Source organism: Sceloporus occidentalis, unplaced genomic scaffold (assembly GCF_023333645.1).
Source record: "Sceloporus occidentalis isolate IW3139 unplaced genomic scaffold, rSceOcc1.0.p SCAF_223, whole genome shotgun sequence".
In the NCBI taxonomy this organism is placed as follows: Eukaryota; Metazoa; Chordata; class Lepidosauria; order Squamata; family Phrynosomatidae; genus Sceloporus; species Sceloporus occidentalis.
The window spans coordinates 126,164-143,720 of record NW_028317203.1 but is presented as its reverse complement, the minus strand read 5'-3'; the positions used below and the strand labels follow the sequence as shown (position 1 = coordinate 143,720).

The 17,557-nt window shown below is 43.2% G+C and overlaps 1 protein-coding gene across 1 annotated transcript; it reads right to left on the bottom strand.

Moving 5' to 3' along the window:
• Positions 1-1,203: 1,203 nt before the first annotated feature.
• LOC149276941 (fatty acid desaturase 2-like) lies at positions 1,204-15,202 on the bottom strand. Its single transcript, XM_089503206.1, has 12 exons — positions 14,993-15,202; positions 11,275-11,385; positions 10,020-10,217; positions 8,997-9,098; positions 8,704-8,829; positions 7,133-7,193; positions 5,434-5,510; positions 4,797-4,894; positions 4,440-4,536; positions 2,620-2,699; positions 1,753-1,878; positions 1,204-1,255 (listed from the first exon to the last, which is right to left on the bottom strand). The coding sequence occupies exons 1-12, from the start codon at positions 15,200-15,202 to the stop codon at positions 1,204-1,206; spliced, it is 1,338 nt and encodes a 445-aa protein (XP_089359332.1).
• Between the last annotated feature and the right edge of the window lie 2,355 nt (positions 15,203-17,557).

Sequence of the window (17,557 nt, the reverse complement as noted above, 5' to 3'; positions counted from 1 at the left end):
TATGAAATGCGCGGCTAATGAATATCATAGATCCTTAACAGTTGCTAGTGAGTTAAAATATTAACAGTGGTCCCTATAGGGAGGCTGGCTGCCCTCTGCCATGCAAGTATAAGTAGTAATTCCACACATGGTATAGAAAACATGAGAGATAAGGCATAGCTGACCTTCTTGTGCTATAATGATGAAGTATGGGGTATTGTAAGGCTCTGTGTGTGGTGTCTATAGAAAAGGCAAAATCAAAGCAGTTTATTTCAGTTCCCTTACTTATCTCCTTTATTTTACCTTTCCTCCATTATTGTTCAAATTGTTTATCATGTCTACCTCTTTCTTCCTTTCATTCAATAATGTTTGCCGGGTCACAAACGTGAGGAGGGAAAGTGACCCCTTCTTGATCCTTAACCTCTGCCTGAAGGCACCCAAAGTCCCTATGGATGTAGGACAGGTAACATTCTACATCTATCTCTGTGAGAATCATCATTTTCTATGGGAAGTCAATTTTAAGCTAATGAATTGGCTCCTAAGAGTAACATGGAAGTTTTCAATGCCTGGAAGTGTTAATTTACCACTCTTTAGTACATCTTTCCAATTCACAGCCTCTCAGATTCAGTGCCCTCATTAATGTTCTAGATTCCTTCTCAACCCTTCGTATTATCTCTCTGACCCCTCATCCTTTACACAGAAGTTCAATTCAGTCCTGATTTGTGAATTCTCTAAGCTGTTCTCTTGCTTCTCACTTTCTAGGTTCCTCCTTAACTTTCTCATTCTTTCTGGAATTTCTAAACCATGTTGATGCCACAAGGGCACGTAATACGTTTTTGCACTAGAGGGGTTCTCTCGACAATGATTATCTACTTCCAAAGAGCCAACACATTGCTCATCCCTGTACAGAGGAACTTATTGAAGAAACCGGAGTTTTTTTATTTCATATTTACGGAGACTTGAGTTAGTGTTCCATTTTCTATGGTTAAGGCTGCGACATATTACAATTTTTTTTCTAATTTCTTCGATGCCTTGAAAATCTAGAATGCTCTGCATCACAAAGTTCTCCTTGTTTCTACGGCAGTAAATGTGGTCCAGAAGGCTCCCTGACCTTAATTTTGAGGCAGTTTTTTTTTTATAAACCTAAAAAATAAAAAATATATGTATGAATTATTGTTATTATTTAAGATCAGGGTGGCCACGTGGGATGAATCCAGTGGTGGATCACTTGTGGAGGTAGGCATCTAACCACAACCTGCCAGACTTCTTCAGGGACCTGGAGATGGAGAAACATAGGATTAAAATGGGTACTAAAAGAATTGGAGAAAGCAAAATATTTGGGAGAGAAAAAAAGTCAAGATATATTGGCTGGAAAGTAAATCTGCTGTCAGGCAACGAACATTTGTACAAGGAGATACGTATAGCGCAGTAAGCCCAGTTTACTTTGCTCTGTAAATATTTTTATATTTGTTTACTTGGCAAATATATGGTTTATCGCCACTTAGGAACATTTGGCAAAGTGCCATCGATTTAATAATTGATAAAGGTTAATAATGGTGCATGGTGGATGTACACAGACATACATATTACACGTATCGCATATTATGATCGTAGGGCACCTTTCCAGATATTCGGGCAATTCCATGGACTTTTTATCAGTCTGAGGGCATCGCAAATAAGTTTAAGGTTTACAATTAATTTCACATTGAAAATACTCTTGTGCAAAATTACAAAAGTAAGTGAAAGTGCATAGACCAAGCGAGAGTTCCTCACCCTACAACGTCCCGGAAGGCATTGCTCAGAGTCTTCTCCTCATAATGAACGTTGTACTTTTTGCACAGGGAGCGAACGAGAGGAGCGATCTTGTAGTAGTTGTGTCGAGGCATGGTGGGAAATAGACTGCAGAGTGATAAGGAAACAGCGTTCACGGTAATAAAAAAAAAATATGGATACGGTCTATAGGGTGATTTATAAAGTAAGTTGGAAGTTCCTCCTAAATGAATCCCTCTTATAAGATAGGTAACGTTTCAAACTTTTCAGTAGCACTTGTTAAGCGGAGTTACAGCGTCTTGGGTTGTACATCAGGTCACATTTGTGTGCCATTCTGCGTAATGTCTGCATTATTACCCTTAATTGCGTTATCATATCACAACTGTATTTAGTGCGGTCGCTGTAGTGTGTGCTGTGTTGTACAGCTCAATTCTATACAGTACAGTTCAACGTGGCAGTTAATTTTGCGTTGGTACCGCCTCTTTGCTAATTAGTGCAATGATAATATTTATACTGAGGACTGCTCCATCTCTCCTTTAGACCGGTGATAGACTCGTGACCAGGTCTCAAGACTCCTGGCATCTCTCCACCACCTGGCTTCCAACATCCAATGCTGAACTGCTCCTTTTACAACCCAAAATAGAGTGAAGCCACTTGAGAGGTCACCGGAGAAGACATATCCGTGTCATGTTTGTTATTCTGATCTGAGATGGTATATATGCACCATTCTTATCTAAATAGTACCCCATCTTTCTAAGTATGATTTCACTAATGACATGCAAACAATAAAATAGATAGAAAGCCAGAGAAAGAGAAGATCGCTGAGAATGCGTAAGCATGAGTAAGCAGCATGAACGTGGTGGTACTCACTGGTGCTCGATCTGGAAGTTTAAGTGGCCACTGAACCAGTCATTAAAGAAGGATTGCTCAATATTGCAAGTGGCTGCCAGCTGAAAAAAAAAGTCATATATTGTCACACAACAACACAAAAGAACACGCAATACGTTTTCTAGCTACTATGGCTTTTGTATTCATAGGTGGATATAATTGACAGATCCTTAGATATCAACCATCTGTGTGGTCCAGGAGCAAAGCAGTTAAGTCTATAAGTTCCACTCGTTCATGGCATCTCTAGAAAGCTCCATGTGCAAAATAATTATTGGCCTCCACAGTTGGTTCTTCACGTTATAAAAAGCAAACGGTCACAAAATGGGTAAATCTAGCCAACTAAACACCCTTTTTAACATTAAATTTAAACTGGGCTGCTATTGTTTTTTCTAGAATAAGCAGACTTTTTATTATAGCCAATATTGAAAAGAAAAAAAAAACCATTATTATCTAAGCCTGTCTAGATAAAGTGGTTTTAATAAGCAAGAAGCTGCAATGGTATAAAATCTAGGGGAAATAATGTACATTTTTTCCTGTAACAAAGTCCGAATCTGGTGGAAATTGCAAATGGCAGGACTTTTTGTTGAATTTCCTGTTGGATTTTCCTCTGGTTTAATCGAGCGTGGCAAACGTGTCTGCGTAAACTTTCCAGATCTAAGATCTGCATGTAATGTCAGTAATGGTGCATGTGATGACAGCTAGCTAAATAAATGTAGCTCTAGAGAGAACACGGCATTCGGAAAGATAGAGACTAAAAGGTGTTTTCTTTGGGATTTCGCCCTTTCGTGTACAGTCAGTACCACGGACAGGGGCCAGGACAGGCTAGAATGGTGTACAGAATCCGGAATGTTCTGCATCCAGCGACATTCCCACACCAGATCCTGCTACATATAATGCAACTGGAAAAATGGCTCTCTACTACAGTTCAATATTCCTTGTTTTTCAAAGAAAAGCACATTTTGTCCCTTAAAATAACATGAAATGGATCAAAAACCCAGCGCAGACGGTGTTAATGTTATAAATGACTATTGTAGCTAGTAAGTGATTTTAAATGGAATACCATTATTACACACTCATCTACAGACACCAGACAAGCCAGAAGGTGTGTTTTTCCCTCAGAAATCTCATGGTGCTGCCACAACCACAAGGGATTCTGGGTAGGCGCATGCAAATAAGGTTAAAAATGATCACCTTTTGCCTTTATATCCACTTTATACATGGATCCATTGAAAGTAATTGCCCGCTGTACAGGACGGCCTTTAGACAAAACTCCGGTATATATAGAGGCAAAAGGTTATCATTGTTGACCTTATTTGCATGCACCTACCCAGAATCCCTTGTGGTTGTGGCAGCACCATGAGATTTCTGTGGTGACTGTAGATGAGTGTTTAATAATCCTTCTACTACCCCCTTAATTTTAAGTGGAAGGGTTTTCTATCACCACCCATTACTTATGTAATGGAATATCTTAATAGCCGTACAGAGGCCCTTTATCACTCCCATCACTCCTGTTTTCCAATGCCACGTTGTGTTCGCTTGTGTTGATCGTTAGAAAACCCTTTTGCAATTTTGTTACAGCTAGAAGTTTCCTTGTTTTCCATAAAAACAGCAAAGTGACCCCAAACCTATCAACGGTAGACTATGTCCAAAAAATTTCCATTAAGGTGCTCGGGAGGCGGTGGATGCTAAATGTTAGTGACCGTGGGCTATCAGGAGTGGATTATGGCATCTATAGCCAGCCAGTATACAAACAAGACCACATCGAGGAGAATGTCAGTGTGACAGGTTCAGAATTCACTCACCTGACTACTCAGCCAGTCTCGATACTTTTCATGGTCAATTTCCATTGGAATGTGGTTCATCTGCGTCACCCACACAAACCAGTGCGACTCCAAGAACCTACGGATTGTGGGGAATAACGTCCATCATAGATCTTAAATCACCATTCATTGCAATGCAAAGGGGTTATTATTGTGGCCCGGGATATTTAATGATATCTAATTATCATATAATGACCTTGCCATACATAAAATCCATTATTGGTATGGCTCGTTGTCATTTGGAGATCAGCCCAAATATACACAATATATTTTATATACAGTATATATATGTGACAGCACGTGTATTTATACAAGTATTATGATTTTATGTTCACTCACCTGACTAATGTGAGCAGAGCTATAGAGCCAAATAATCCAAAGAAGGGAATAAAAGTGATGAGAAAACGAGTGTAATAAGATAAAGACCATGCCAGATCCTGCAGGAGAGAAATAATACGTATACATCACGGGTTCTGCGCGTTATTTAAGGACAGGGTGGCTTCTTTCAGCATGGCTAGCAAGCCCAGGAAAAAAAAAAATGGCAACCAAAAACCATGTTCGGAGAATGGGAAAACGCCCTTGTCCGGGACAAGTCCATTGTAGGTCTGTATTTACAAAGAGCAGATGTGGGGCAAGACGAACATGAACATCCCCATTGGTTTCTATGGAGACAGTTCCAAATATAGAACTTCTGCCTCGGAACTGCTGTTTATACATAAAGCCCATTATCTCGTACCAAACAGAAAAGGATCCGATGAGGTTTGGAATTCTGTATTTTACTGCGGATTCATGTGGAAGGAAAACATTTTGGGGCAGTCAAATCACAAATCAGATGACCCCAGGGGTATTTGTCCACTGATGCCCTTGCCATGCTCATCATCAGATGCCACAGAAGCCTTCAACTCTTAATAGCCTAATAAATCTTTACGGTGTTTAACGTACAGGACAGCTATTAGGAGGTTTAACGACTACTCACCACCCAATCTTTGCGTGTTATCATAGTTTTCATAATTTGAACAGTGAAATATACAGGGATTAGCAACGGGGGTCCAACTGCATGAAACAAAAAGAAAGATGGCCTCACTATAGACATTCACGTGAGTGATGTTAGAATAAATACAATATTAATAGTCATTTTAAAACAAATCCCTCCAATGGTTATTGCCTTATGACCAATCCATGCCTGGGTATAACAGATAACTGCTAAAAGCTATACTCAGAAGACCGTATTTGATACGTAAAGAAATTAAAGGTGCTGTTCTACCTATTCTGCTGAATTAAGCAATTTTGTAACCAAATTCTTATCCCAATGCTACATGCCTAATCCATTCCCAGAAGATAGTTTAGTATTCCAAACGTTTTCATAGTTTTGGCCAGCCACACTTCATTGTCATGTGGCACAAAAGTAGCCACTGATGTGTCCAAGTGGAACAGCACCTTTACTTTGGATGGGCTTATTGATTTGTTGTAATAGCGAAATTACAATATAAATAAGATCAGAGTAGGTGACAAATGGTGCATATCCTTAGTGCTGTGCCTAAAAAGCCTAAATTATCTCACCCCCCCCCCCCGTGTCGCTGTATCACATCACTTATCTCACATCTTCAAATGTCGCCATATCATCATCCCATATTAAAAGCATTATTATACCAAAAGATCCCCTCCGCTGCTAATATCCTTATACCCGAAGTAAATATAATGATTCTAGCCCTGGCTGTACTGCGGAGAGCTGTGGGTTTAAGTCTTATTCCATCATTAATTAGGGCATTACTGATTACAGGGTGGTTGACAGGACCTCAATTCACGTTCCACCCACTCAGGCCTTGCGGAACACGCGGTTTTTTTAAGGTTTTATCTCTAGACAACCAGATGCATTACAGGCAGTGCTGGACACGACGCAGTCTTCTCCGTTCCAGCTGCTATTTAATATTCATTTTTATAATACGGTACGTAATTTACCCCTCCCCCCTCCATAATCTGCTTGGCTTTGAAAGCAGATAGAGAAAAGATGTCCTGGTTACTAGTACTGGCTCCTGGGCACTTTTTATGTGTTTATAGCGTATAAAGCATATTACACATTACATATTAAACATCCGGTGACTAAAAAAGGGATGAGATGAGCTTTCCGTATTAGGAAGGGCGAAGGAGGTATTAAGGTGTAACCCTAAATCGATTATGAGTTCCCCTGCCTCGGACAAGCCCATAAACTCGCCCGTAAAGAGGCTCTTTTAGTTTAGGGAAGGGCTGCACAGCTCGGTTGTGAAGAGCCACAAACAGAACAGGACTTCTGTGGCTCCTTGCTGAAAAAAAGAGTAGGGCCTCAAAAATTGTGGCCCTCAGCAGGCCTCGAAGGATTGAGTTGGGAAGCCATGGTCTAGGGCGTTCTGAAGGTCCCTTGAACTGGGGACACTCATCCAAAATGCATGATGCAGGGCAGCACTGGTTTTACCGCAACCCTGCAGAATATGGTTGGCTGTTAATGGAAAAAGGTAGCTCTACTTTAAGGCGAATAACATCCAGAATGATGAGGTCCACGTCGCAGCTTAATATATTGTCTACTTGCTTGGCTCCTAAAGTGTTAAACCTCAGCCTACTCTCTGTGTCACCGTCTGCATGCTCCCACTCACGCTGCTGAGCGCCCACTTACTACGTCTTATAATAGATCCGTTACTCACTTAGGAAGAAATATTGATGTTGGTGATTATAGGGCAAATACTTCAGTTTCTTCTTCCCGTACTGAAAAGAGGAAAATAAGGTGAAACGGAATCAAGCAGTCTTACCGCCTACGTGAGTTTACATTGAGAGAAAATGAAAGACTTTGTGAAATAAATTGTGACTCAGACTATCAGAAATTAAACATCTGAACGCCGACATGGTGAGCAACGCGGAGATTGTTCTGGCATTCGGAGGATAAAAGCCTGTAGGAGGGAGGATCTGAGGATCCAGGTGGCACTTTGGGCACATGGGGGGGGGAGCAATGGAGCAAAACCCCCCCCCACCAAGAAAGCCGGTATCATGCCTCACCTCTGGCTTACCTGTTTATGCCCCTATTTTCAAGAAGGAGGCAGGGTTGAACGATGTCACGTAATGTGGGTACATGTGTGTGTGTGTCTGGTTATGTGTGTGTGTCTGTCTGGGCATGGTATCAGGTGCCTGGACATGTGTGTGGGTGTGTCTAAGGGTGTGTGTGTTTACTGGTGTGTATGTGTGCATGTATGTCTGTCTGGGTTTGTGTGTGTGTCTGGGTACATGTGTGCGTGCGTTTGTCTGCCTGAATTTGTGTGTCTTTCTGGGTATGATAGTATGTGTGTCTGGTTACCTAAGCATGTTTGTCTGGGTATGTTAGCATGTGTCTAGGCATGTGTGTGAGTGTGTCTGCCTGGGTGTGTGGGTACATGTGTGTGTATGTCTGTGTTTGTGTGTCTGCATGTGATTTTGGTGGACATGGTTTTGGTGGTGGGGGCATCATATCATCCTGGGCAGTAACACACACACACACACACACACACGTACATATACACACTGCCCCTTACACACAAATGCATACACACTTCAACAGACATTCCTAATTTCACATATATGTTACATACTGTACATATGAACAAATGTCCCAAATACACAATCTTACTTATTTTTAAATTGTCATGCTTAAAATATTATTTTGTTCAAAATAAAGCTAGTAGAATAAGAGTCAGTACAAAAAATAAGGGTGAGAGACTTACTGGGACTAACACCCCCAAGAAAGTGTGTCTGTCACCTAGCCGCTGCCAAGGTAAGCCTCCTGCCGGCACTGTGAGGTCTGCTGCTCAGACCTGCCGACCGGGACATCTACCGTCCAGAGTCCCACGTCGCTCGCGGGATCCTTCTGTAGTCTACAGGTCCTCTCCTGCTCCTCCTCCACTTTCTTCTTACTACAGCCACCGGCCAAGGCCTCGTGTGAAGCTGCGCCACACACAAGATGGCCACGGATGTGCTTTCAGAATAGTGACGTCACACTCTTGGTATTTCTCCACTATTGATCCTGTGTTTGATCCGGTTTGACCTTGGCTATCCTGTTTTCTGGCTTCCCAACCACTGCTTTGATATACGTCTACCCTGACCTGTACTTCTAATATAAAATTCATTTGCAATAATGTTTCTAAAAACCATTTGCAAAAATGGGAATGGCTACAATAAATAAAAAATACATAATGCATCACACACACACACACGTTCTCCCAAAGAGTGGCTTGGATTGAAGGAATACCTCCACCGGCTGCGTATCTCCCAACACAAAAATATGGACCATGTTTACATCTGGATCCTTGGTGAATATGTTGGGCTTGGCGTGGTGCTGGAAGTGACGATGATTCCACCAGTTAGCGGAGGCTCCCTGCAGGAAGACATGGCCGAGAACAAGATTAATCCCATATACTCTAAGGACCAAAACACCTTGATTTATAGGGATACATTTATTTATATAACTTTCATTACAATTTCTAGGAGGCCTATTATTTTATAACGTTATATGATAACCCATTATCGCACCCCAACATTCACCTTGAGTTGGCCAATGACAAATTTGTGAGCAATATGGTTCCATTTTGACTTCTTAAATACAGAAAGGTGACCAAAATCATGCTGGAGCCAGCCGGCCTGGGCCTGAAGAGACAAGATCACAATATTTAACATTGACAAAGTAGGGGTTGATGGGGACAACATAGAGGCTGATGGGGACACGACAGGGGCTGATGGGGACATGACAGGGGCTGATGGGGACATGACAGGGGCTGATGGGGACATGACAGGGGTTACTGTAAGGTGACCTGGAAGAGGACATGATCTGTAACTTGGAGCAGGTGACTTGGAAATAAAATAAGGAGGTTGGTGTGGGTCATGTCCACACATCTGTGGAGTGGCAGATCAGGTTAGCTTGGGGTGCTCTCGGCCAGCAGCCCCCTGGGACGGGCAAGGCATTGGCTGTTGATAGTATTGCATGGGACATATGTATAGTATATAGAATTATTATTTTGTGGTTGAGGGCAGCCATGCTAGTTCAATGGAATAGACATGGGTTTAGGATTAATGTATTTATTAATAGCTCACATAATGGGGGGGACACTTTCCTCTGCCTTGTTTTGTAGCATTACATGCTTTCTTTTTTGGACACTTGTGTTGGAACTAATTCCGTTCCTTGATTAAACTTTAAGATGTATTTGGCACAGTCAAAGTGTGTGGTGTTAGAGTGTGTGCACATTAGAGTATGATGTCAGGGGGTGCTAACATATGGTGTTAGTGTGAGCAGGTGTGTGTTAGTGTATGGTGTAAGCATATGATGTTAGAGTAGGCATATTAGTATGTGTAGGGGTATATGTGAGTGTGTGTGTTACTTGCCACAGGGAGGTGGCACCAAGAAATTCTGTACCCAGGCACCAGTAACCCTAGGCTCACCCCTGCTGATGTACCTCTGAATCCTACAAATTATGTTGAGTGGGAAAACAAAACATGCACCACCATTCGACAAATTGGGCTAAAGGTGGAATGGGTAACTTATTTTGTGTTTGTTTGGATAGACTTGGTCACCTGGGAGGTTGCGAGGAGTAGCACACAGATTAAAGTTGGTATCCAGCCAGTGCCAAGGTGGTACAAAGTGAGAAAGGCAAGGACTTCCAGCAACAGAATGTGTGCCAGGTACAGTGAGAAAAAGACGGAGCTTGCGTTGAAAAGTCCCATTTCTTCCGCTGTTCTACGCAGCGCTTTGAAGTCTTCCACTTGCTGCGCCTGCGGGAAAAGAGACAAGGGCAAGAGTAATGTAGCGCGGACACGCATTGCTCCTTGATAGTTTGCGTCTCACACACATAATAACGCACAATGTCTTAATGCACACCCTGATAACCTGATGTCCTATGTCAGGGGCGTCCAACGTGCGGCCCTCCAGCTGCTGCAGGACTACATCTCCCATACTCCTCAGCCAGCCCCTTAGCTGAAAGAGCATTATGGACGGCCGCACGTTGGAGGCCCCTGTCCTATGTAATGATGCTCTACATCTCTCATGTTACATGTTATCACTCAGTGATGTATGTCCTGAATTGTCCAATTAGCAGGAACATTCTGTTGGTTACTATAGTGATTACACCACTTTTAATAAAATCCCCCTACTGCCAGTCCTCGGATCCCCAGGAGCGGCACGCTTATCCGACCGAACACCGTTATTATGTGGAATGGCGTCTCGGATTTCAGCTGAGGTCAGGGAGAGAGGCAGTTCCTTAATGTGATTAATAATTCAAGAGCCCGGCTACTGATCCATACTTCTAAGAACAATGAAGGAGCATCAATAATGGAGGAACACGATGATTGTTTTACCAGGGCATGCAAGGCTTTTCCCCGCATTAACCCCATTCATGCCCAGGGTAATCTGCAATCACAGAGACCCTTATATAGGAACAAGAAGATTTTCTGCTTTACAACACTATGTATCCAACAGACGTTAAGCAGCGCAGACATTCCGCCTCATGCTGCCGTGGCTAGTTTGCTATACGTTATACATGTTCCATGCGACCGTTTGACATCCCCTCCCAGTCTGCGCAAAAACCACAAAGCACAGACTGCGAAAGAACAACATAGCGGTTGAGATCCAGCCTTTGAAGTTAGTGAACAGACTGAGTCCAGCCGACTGCCTCCCTGGACATGTTACGTTTAACCGTTTCACTGGCAGAGGAACTTAAACCGGGAAGAGCAGACAATTTTTTTTCAGCCCAAGGGGCAATATGGCTTATTATTATTATTATGACATCACACTGCCGTCCGTGCGCTACGACATCAATGTTCTCAGACTCACGTTCTTTCCGCGGTCCTGGCTTGGCTCGCCCTCAGCCAGCTCCCCAATGTAAAGCGGCTTCAGAAATTTCCTGACAAAGTTTTGGTCCGGATGAAAGGCCTGAAACGCTTCCTACGGGAGAAAGCATATAATAAGATTATTATTACACGCTTCGTAAATCCAACGTCATTAAAGCACAAGTACATACTCCAACTTCTATATGAAACTAATGTATAGCATTACTACCAAAATTCTCAATGGGGAAAGGGGGTGTGGTTAAGGGCGGGGCTCTACAATACCTATTGATAGCTTTTTTGCCTATCTAAGCAAAAGCATTTAGAAACTGAGTAATGTTTTGTTTGTTTACACAATTTGATGTAGTTTATAAACATGTTATTAGATGTTTATATACACATTATTGTTACTTTTGAAGACATTGAACACTGTGATCCATGCCAAACCCACCAAACATCATAAGCACCTAAAAAAGAGAGACATAATGGGGATTAAGGTCCCAAAGAGGGACTGTTTCTACAGAAGAGGGACACATGGGATGTATGCACACAGCAAATGGGGCTTAGCTGATATTCAAGTGGTTCATAGAAACACTTTAATATAAAAAAGGGATTTATAAAAGTACGGGGGGGGAGTTTATTTCAAACAAGGTGAAATGTGAGGTCATAAACTTTACTGAGAGGGTGGTAGATAAGTGGAACAGCCTCCCTGAAGAAGTGGTAGAGGCTGATACAGCGAGGGAAATGAAACATGCATGGGATAAGCATAAAACTATCCTGAATTCAAGATTTTAGACTAGACGGGCCACATGTTTTTTATCTGCTGACAAATTCTCCGTATATATTCATTGTTAAATACCGTATTATCACTAACGCTTCCGTGCATTAAGTAATGAAAAGTAAATATTTTTTAACATCACTTTTGTTCATTTTATCGCCGTTGGTGGCTTTAATTAAAATTCTCCATGAGCCACGAAATGCTCTGAAAATACAGACACTAAGTGGTTAATGCTGGGAATTCGATGCACGTATTATTTATGTTAAATTAGCATTTCTGTGTTTATTATTTGGCAGAAATGTGTTTTGTGTATTTATGTGTACATGTGCCCCGTTATAGCGTCACGTATAGTATATTTGGGTGGCGTGTCCCTGTCTATTGTCTCCCTGCCGGCTACTGACCGCCAGTAGCCTGCCGGGCTATGAACTGGAGTAACCCCATCCTCACAGCCCTCGGCGGCCCCCTCTCCTGTATGTGGACGGCTAGCACTGCACAAGCAGCACCATGATGGGTAGACGGCATCTTCTGGTGCCGGTGACACATTGTTACTCCAGGCCCCTCACCCTGATCCAAGGGGCGAGACGCTTAACCCTTGACGCGCCGGAGAGGCGTGCAAAGTGCTCGATACACAATGGTGACAATTATCCTGCTGACCACGGAAAGGGTTAAAAAAAGAAAAATGACTTCATTCATTTGTAAGCAGCATTTTCTCTCTCGTTGCGCGTGGTTTATATTGATTTGCTGATTGTAGGCTGCATTTATTTTTAAAAGCGTTGCAGCACAGCGGAGCGACATACCGAAATAAGCATCTGCACCATGCGCGCCCTCTGCTTCCTGTGGGCTTTCAACCCTCACAATATAACACATCGCTGTAAGTAATGAAACCAGCAAAAATTCCCAAACTCTAGTTTTTGTGCACAGAAACGACGTCATACCACTAGATGTAATGTGAGGAAGTGTTACTTTACTGAGAGAGTGGTAGATATGTGGAACAGCCTCCCAGCAGAAGTGGTAGAAGCTAATACAGGGAGGGAATTGAAATGCACATGGGACATGGATATGGCTCCTGAACCAACAACTGGTAAAGGTCTTTACTTTAGGAAAAAACAGGCAGATCTGCCATCAAATTAATAAATAAAAAATATGTAAAAAAAATGAAAAAAACATTTTTAGTCTTTGTAATAAAATTCTATGTTTGCGCCTATTGTACCTCAATCATAATGTCTATAGATCGTGTTACTTATTATCTGACAGCATTTATTCTGCATCTCCATTTTTTATACTATAATACTGCATTTATACTATAAACTACAAATAAAATAAAAAATAAAAAATATACATAATAATAATATATAATAATAATAATATATAATAAAATAAAAATATACACATTATGGGCACGTGAAATATGACATACAGCGCTATACTGCGTCGGGCTAACAAGCATGTGGCCAAAAGCCACAGCTTAAAAAATACAAAGACTATCAGATGAATCTGTAAAACGGCAAATACATGCAGACTGTGCAAATATTAGAACAGGCGTACGCAAACACGCGAAACACACACACACGCCTGCATGCACACGCATGGAACACACGGAACATCACGGTTTACTTAAGAATCACATCGCACGGCGCTGAATTATTGTACGGGTGACACTTTTAGCCTAAAGCGTGTTTAGAGAGGTTACATCACATTAACGAGCTCTTAATGACTATCCACGCCAAGCGCCTTATTTCTCCCCGGCAAGCTGTGTCCTAGGGGTCCCACCGTGTGCCGGGAGACTGTGTGCCGGTTTACGCGCCCGCCGGGCGCCCGATGAATGGATTCGCGCTGCGTTCAGAGGCACTTGTGGATGTAGGGACTCCTCTAGTGTCAACGCTGAACAGATTAACAAAGAGGAGCGGCCCGATGTTTAACCCGTTCAGCGCCAGTCTTTAGCCCTCCGAAGAGCTGTCCTTTCTTTGGTTCGCGCCTATGTCGTGTCCCTTGGTTAATGATCACTTTCCTTATATTACAACCCCCCCCCAAAAAAAGTAAATAAATAAAAGTATGTGTTCAATAAAAATAAAAATATCAGGAAAAAGGTTTTCTAACTTCAGTTATTCTTATCTTGTAATAAGGATCTGGAAGTAACCCTTTGCATCCCTCTTTGAAGCTTATAGCAAAACTTATGTCATGTAAGGAAGTTTTACTTTACTGGGGTTTTTCTGAGCGTGGTAGCTAAGCAAAACAGCAGGAGTGGTAAAGCAAGTTCTGATCGTTTAAAGCAGCTAAAATGGGCCGAATGGGTCGGATGCTATGGTAACACACCTGATGACAAGCACAGAGGGTACATTCAAATTGGAATCTGAGATGTAAGCTTGCGTGAGAGGCGAGCGTGGCGGGACCTTCTCCATTCACAGCTCCGGGGCACCCTCGCTTTCCAAATTACAGACACACAACACGCGGAGAACAATAGCTGTGCGGGTCCGTGTTACAGGTACATGGCGGTCCCCAGGCGAGGCGTTTAGACCATCGCACACTAAACTGCTGTGATAGTCACAACAAATACCTTTTATTATTTATTACATTTACCTCTTTTATGCAAAATGATTTAGCCAATAAATGTCTTTAATTTCTTTGGATTGATAGATTGATGAAGAATAGATAGATAGATGGATGGATAGATAGATGGATAGACGGAGGGATAGATAGATAATGGATAGATAATGGATAGATAGATAGATAGATAGATAGACGGAGGGATAGATAGATAATGGATAGATAGATAGATAGATAGATAGATAGATAGACGGAGGGATAGATAGATAATGGATAGATAGATGGATAAATGATAGACACATAGATGATGGATAGATTTCGCCGATTGTTACCTCGGTGGTAAAGGGAAGGGTTGCGGATACATTTTAACCACTTCATTGCCAGAGGGGCCTTCCACACTCACCGTAGCATCCTCGCCAGCATAGTGGCCAATGACCCGCATGCCCCCAGGGTGCCGCCTTATCCATTGGGAGATGTTGTAGACTTTGCGCTCGATCACAAGCCACTTATCGGTGCTGGAGTTGTGCTTCTGGATCTCCTCCCAGCTGTAGCGAGCCTCGGTTTTCACACAGCTGGTGCCGCAGTCCTCTTCGTTCTGCCCCCCCATCCCCATGGTTCAAATGTTTTGGGGGCGCCGGCGACAGCCTACCTGCTCCTCTTCTCTCTGTCAAAGAGAATCCCCGTCAATGAATAACTCCCGCTTAATCGTGTAACGGCTACCCCCCCTTCAGTCATTTGCACCCCCATTTCACCTACCTCCCCCTTTGCCTTTCTTCTCAGTCTGAAGAAACCCCCTAAATATGTTCTCCCTATCTCCAGCCCTCCCTCCCCATTTCCATATCACCCTCCACTCCCTCGTTTTCCATATTACCCCAATTCACCTGCTGTAGGTAACTTACACTGCCACTCTCTGCTGTCACTCAGTAACTGCACCTCCACATGTCGCCGGCTTCTCACACATCCCCTCCTGCCTGAGCATCCTCCCCCCCCCCCCTCCTGTTTGGGGTTTCCAGGGCAATCAGCAGAGAAAAAGGACCAATCATGGCCCAGGGACCAGGGGCAGACTCCTCTCCATTGGCCCTGGGAGATCTTTCGAAGCTGGAGGACGTGAGGGAATAATCCTGAGCTGGGAGGCAGCCAGAAAACACCCCCTACCCCCCCCCCCCCACCTGATTGACACGGTGGGGAGAGCAGACAGCAAGAGAGGAGGGAGGGAAGAATAAAGGGAGAGGAGGAGAGGGACGCTGAAATCTATGGGAGGTGCATGCTAGTAATAAAATAGAGACACACTCCGATGGAGGAGAGGAGGCATTATGTGGGTAAAATAATGGAGAGACTGGGTTAAGAAGACAGGATAGATGGGATGTATTTATACAGAGGGCTAATTAATACAATGGGGGGTGCTGGAGCCTGAAAGAGGGGCGACTGACAGTTTGGCTGGAGGGAGAACAGCGGTTAACTATGAATCCCATCAATCATAGCCAGTGGATGCTGGGAATTGTAGTCCTGCACCTGGACTGGGTAATGTCTTCAGGCTGTCAGCGTGGGGTGGCGTGATGTGACTTATCGCCTCGGCTGTGCTCCGGTGTTATCAGCGGCATCCGTCACTCATGTCACACAGACCTGGGCAGCGTGTCAGGTGTTATACAGGGGTACTCGGACACAGCATCCCCTAACAGAGATAAAAGCCTGCAGAGCTTGCGCTCTAATCCTTGCCAGCCGACACGTAGCAAATGTAAGGAGATCTTTTGGCATCAGAGCAACATCCCACTCAATTATTAAAGCATGGGGAAAGCGCCTACAGCTGTGTCAGAACCTGGCTGTGGCTGGGTATGTTGATGCTGTAAGATCTCACATGTAACACGTATCAGCACATAGACAGCGGGTATGTCTCGTGTTCAAAACAACACGTATGCTTGTAGGTAAAGGTTTCATGCATCTTTAGTCATCTTTTTGCACACTTATTGTGCTGCATGAAAGTGCATGTAAAAGCAAGAATGATTTATCCTCCTTTTCCTGCAACGTGCCACTACTGAAAGCAGGAAGTGTAAACAGGAGGCATACTGAAGTACACTTCCTGTACATGCTGCACACAGCATTCCTATTGCAGTCAATGAGAATGCAGTTTCTTTTTCAATGGGGGTATAATGGTTGAATATCAGGGCTCAGCTATATTGCATGTAATTTGCTGCCACCAGTTGATTGATACAGAGCAGGGAAGTACAGGAAGTGTACTTAAATCTGCTTCCTGCTTTTAGTAGCGTCAGCCAATTGGAAGAGGGAAATGAGACAGAATCCAGAGAGTGCCTAGAGAGTCCTGCTTTTCATGCAGGAGTTCATGCAAAATGGACTGCAATATACATTTAACATGAAAATAGGAATGGACTGGTCCTTTCACTTAAACATCGCTCCAAAATACAACGATGGATGATAAATCTATTTTTTATACTTCAAAGGAGAATAAAAGTCACAGTGACCGGGTGGCTCTTCCTCTTCTTTTGTGCTAAGATTAAGTGGAGAATAGCCGGTGTAAAGCCAAGAAAGGGGGGAGAATGGCGTGGAGGGTGATCTGACGGGCTTTAATTTAATTGGCATAAATATAATAATGAGGCTCCGGGTATTGGGGTATAATGAGCATATGCAGGGCAAGCTACTCCTTCTTCCAGGGGAGTGGCTTAGCGGATGGGCGTGGCTAGCCAACCATGGAGGCGGGGCTAGCCAGTGTGGCAATATTGGAAAGTGGGTGGGGATTGGCATAGATAAACACCACTCCCCCTGCCCAGAGAAAGAGAGTAGTGAACCAGAGACTCCGGGAGGTAGCACCGCACCAGGGGACTCCTGGTCCAACCCGGGGAGTTCTCAGGTATGTTTAAGGCCCTGTTTCTAGTAGGAAAAACTGAAATATTTGTTTCGTAACATCATGTTTTTCAACTGCAGAAGACCAAAAAAGTTTATTTGGCCCTATTTG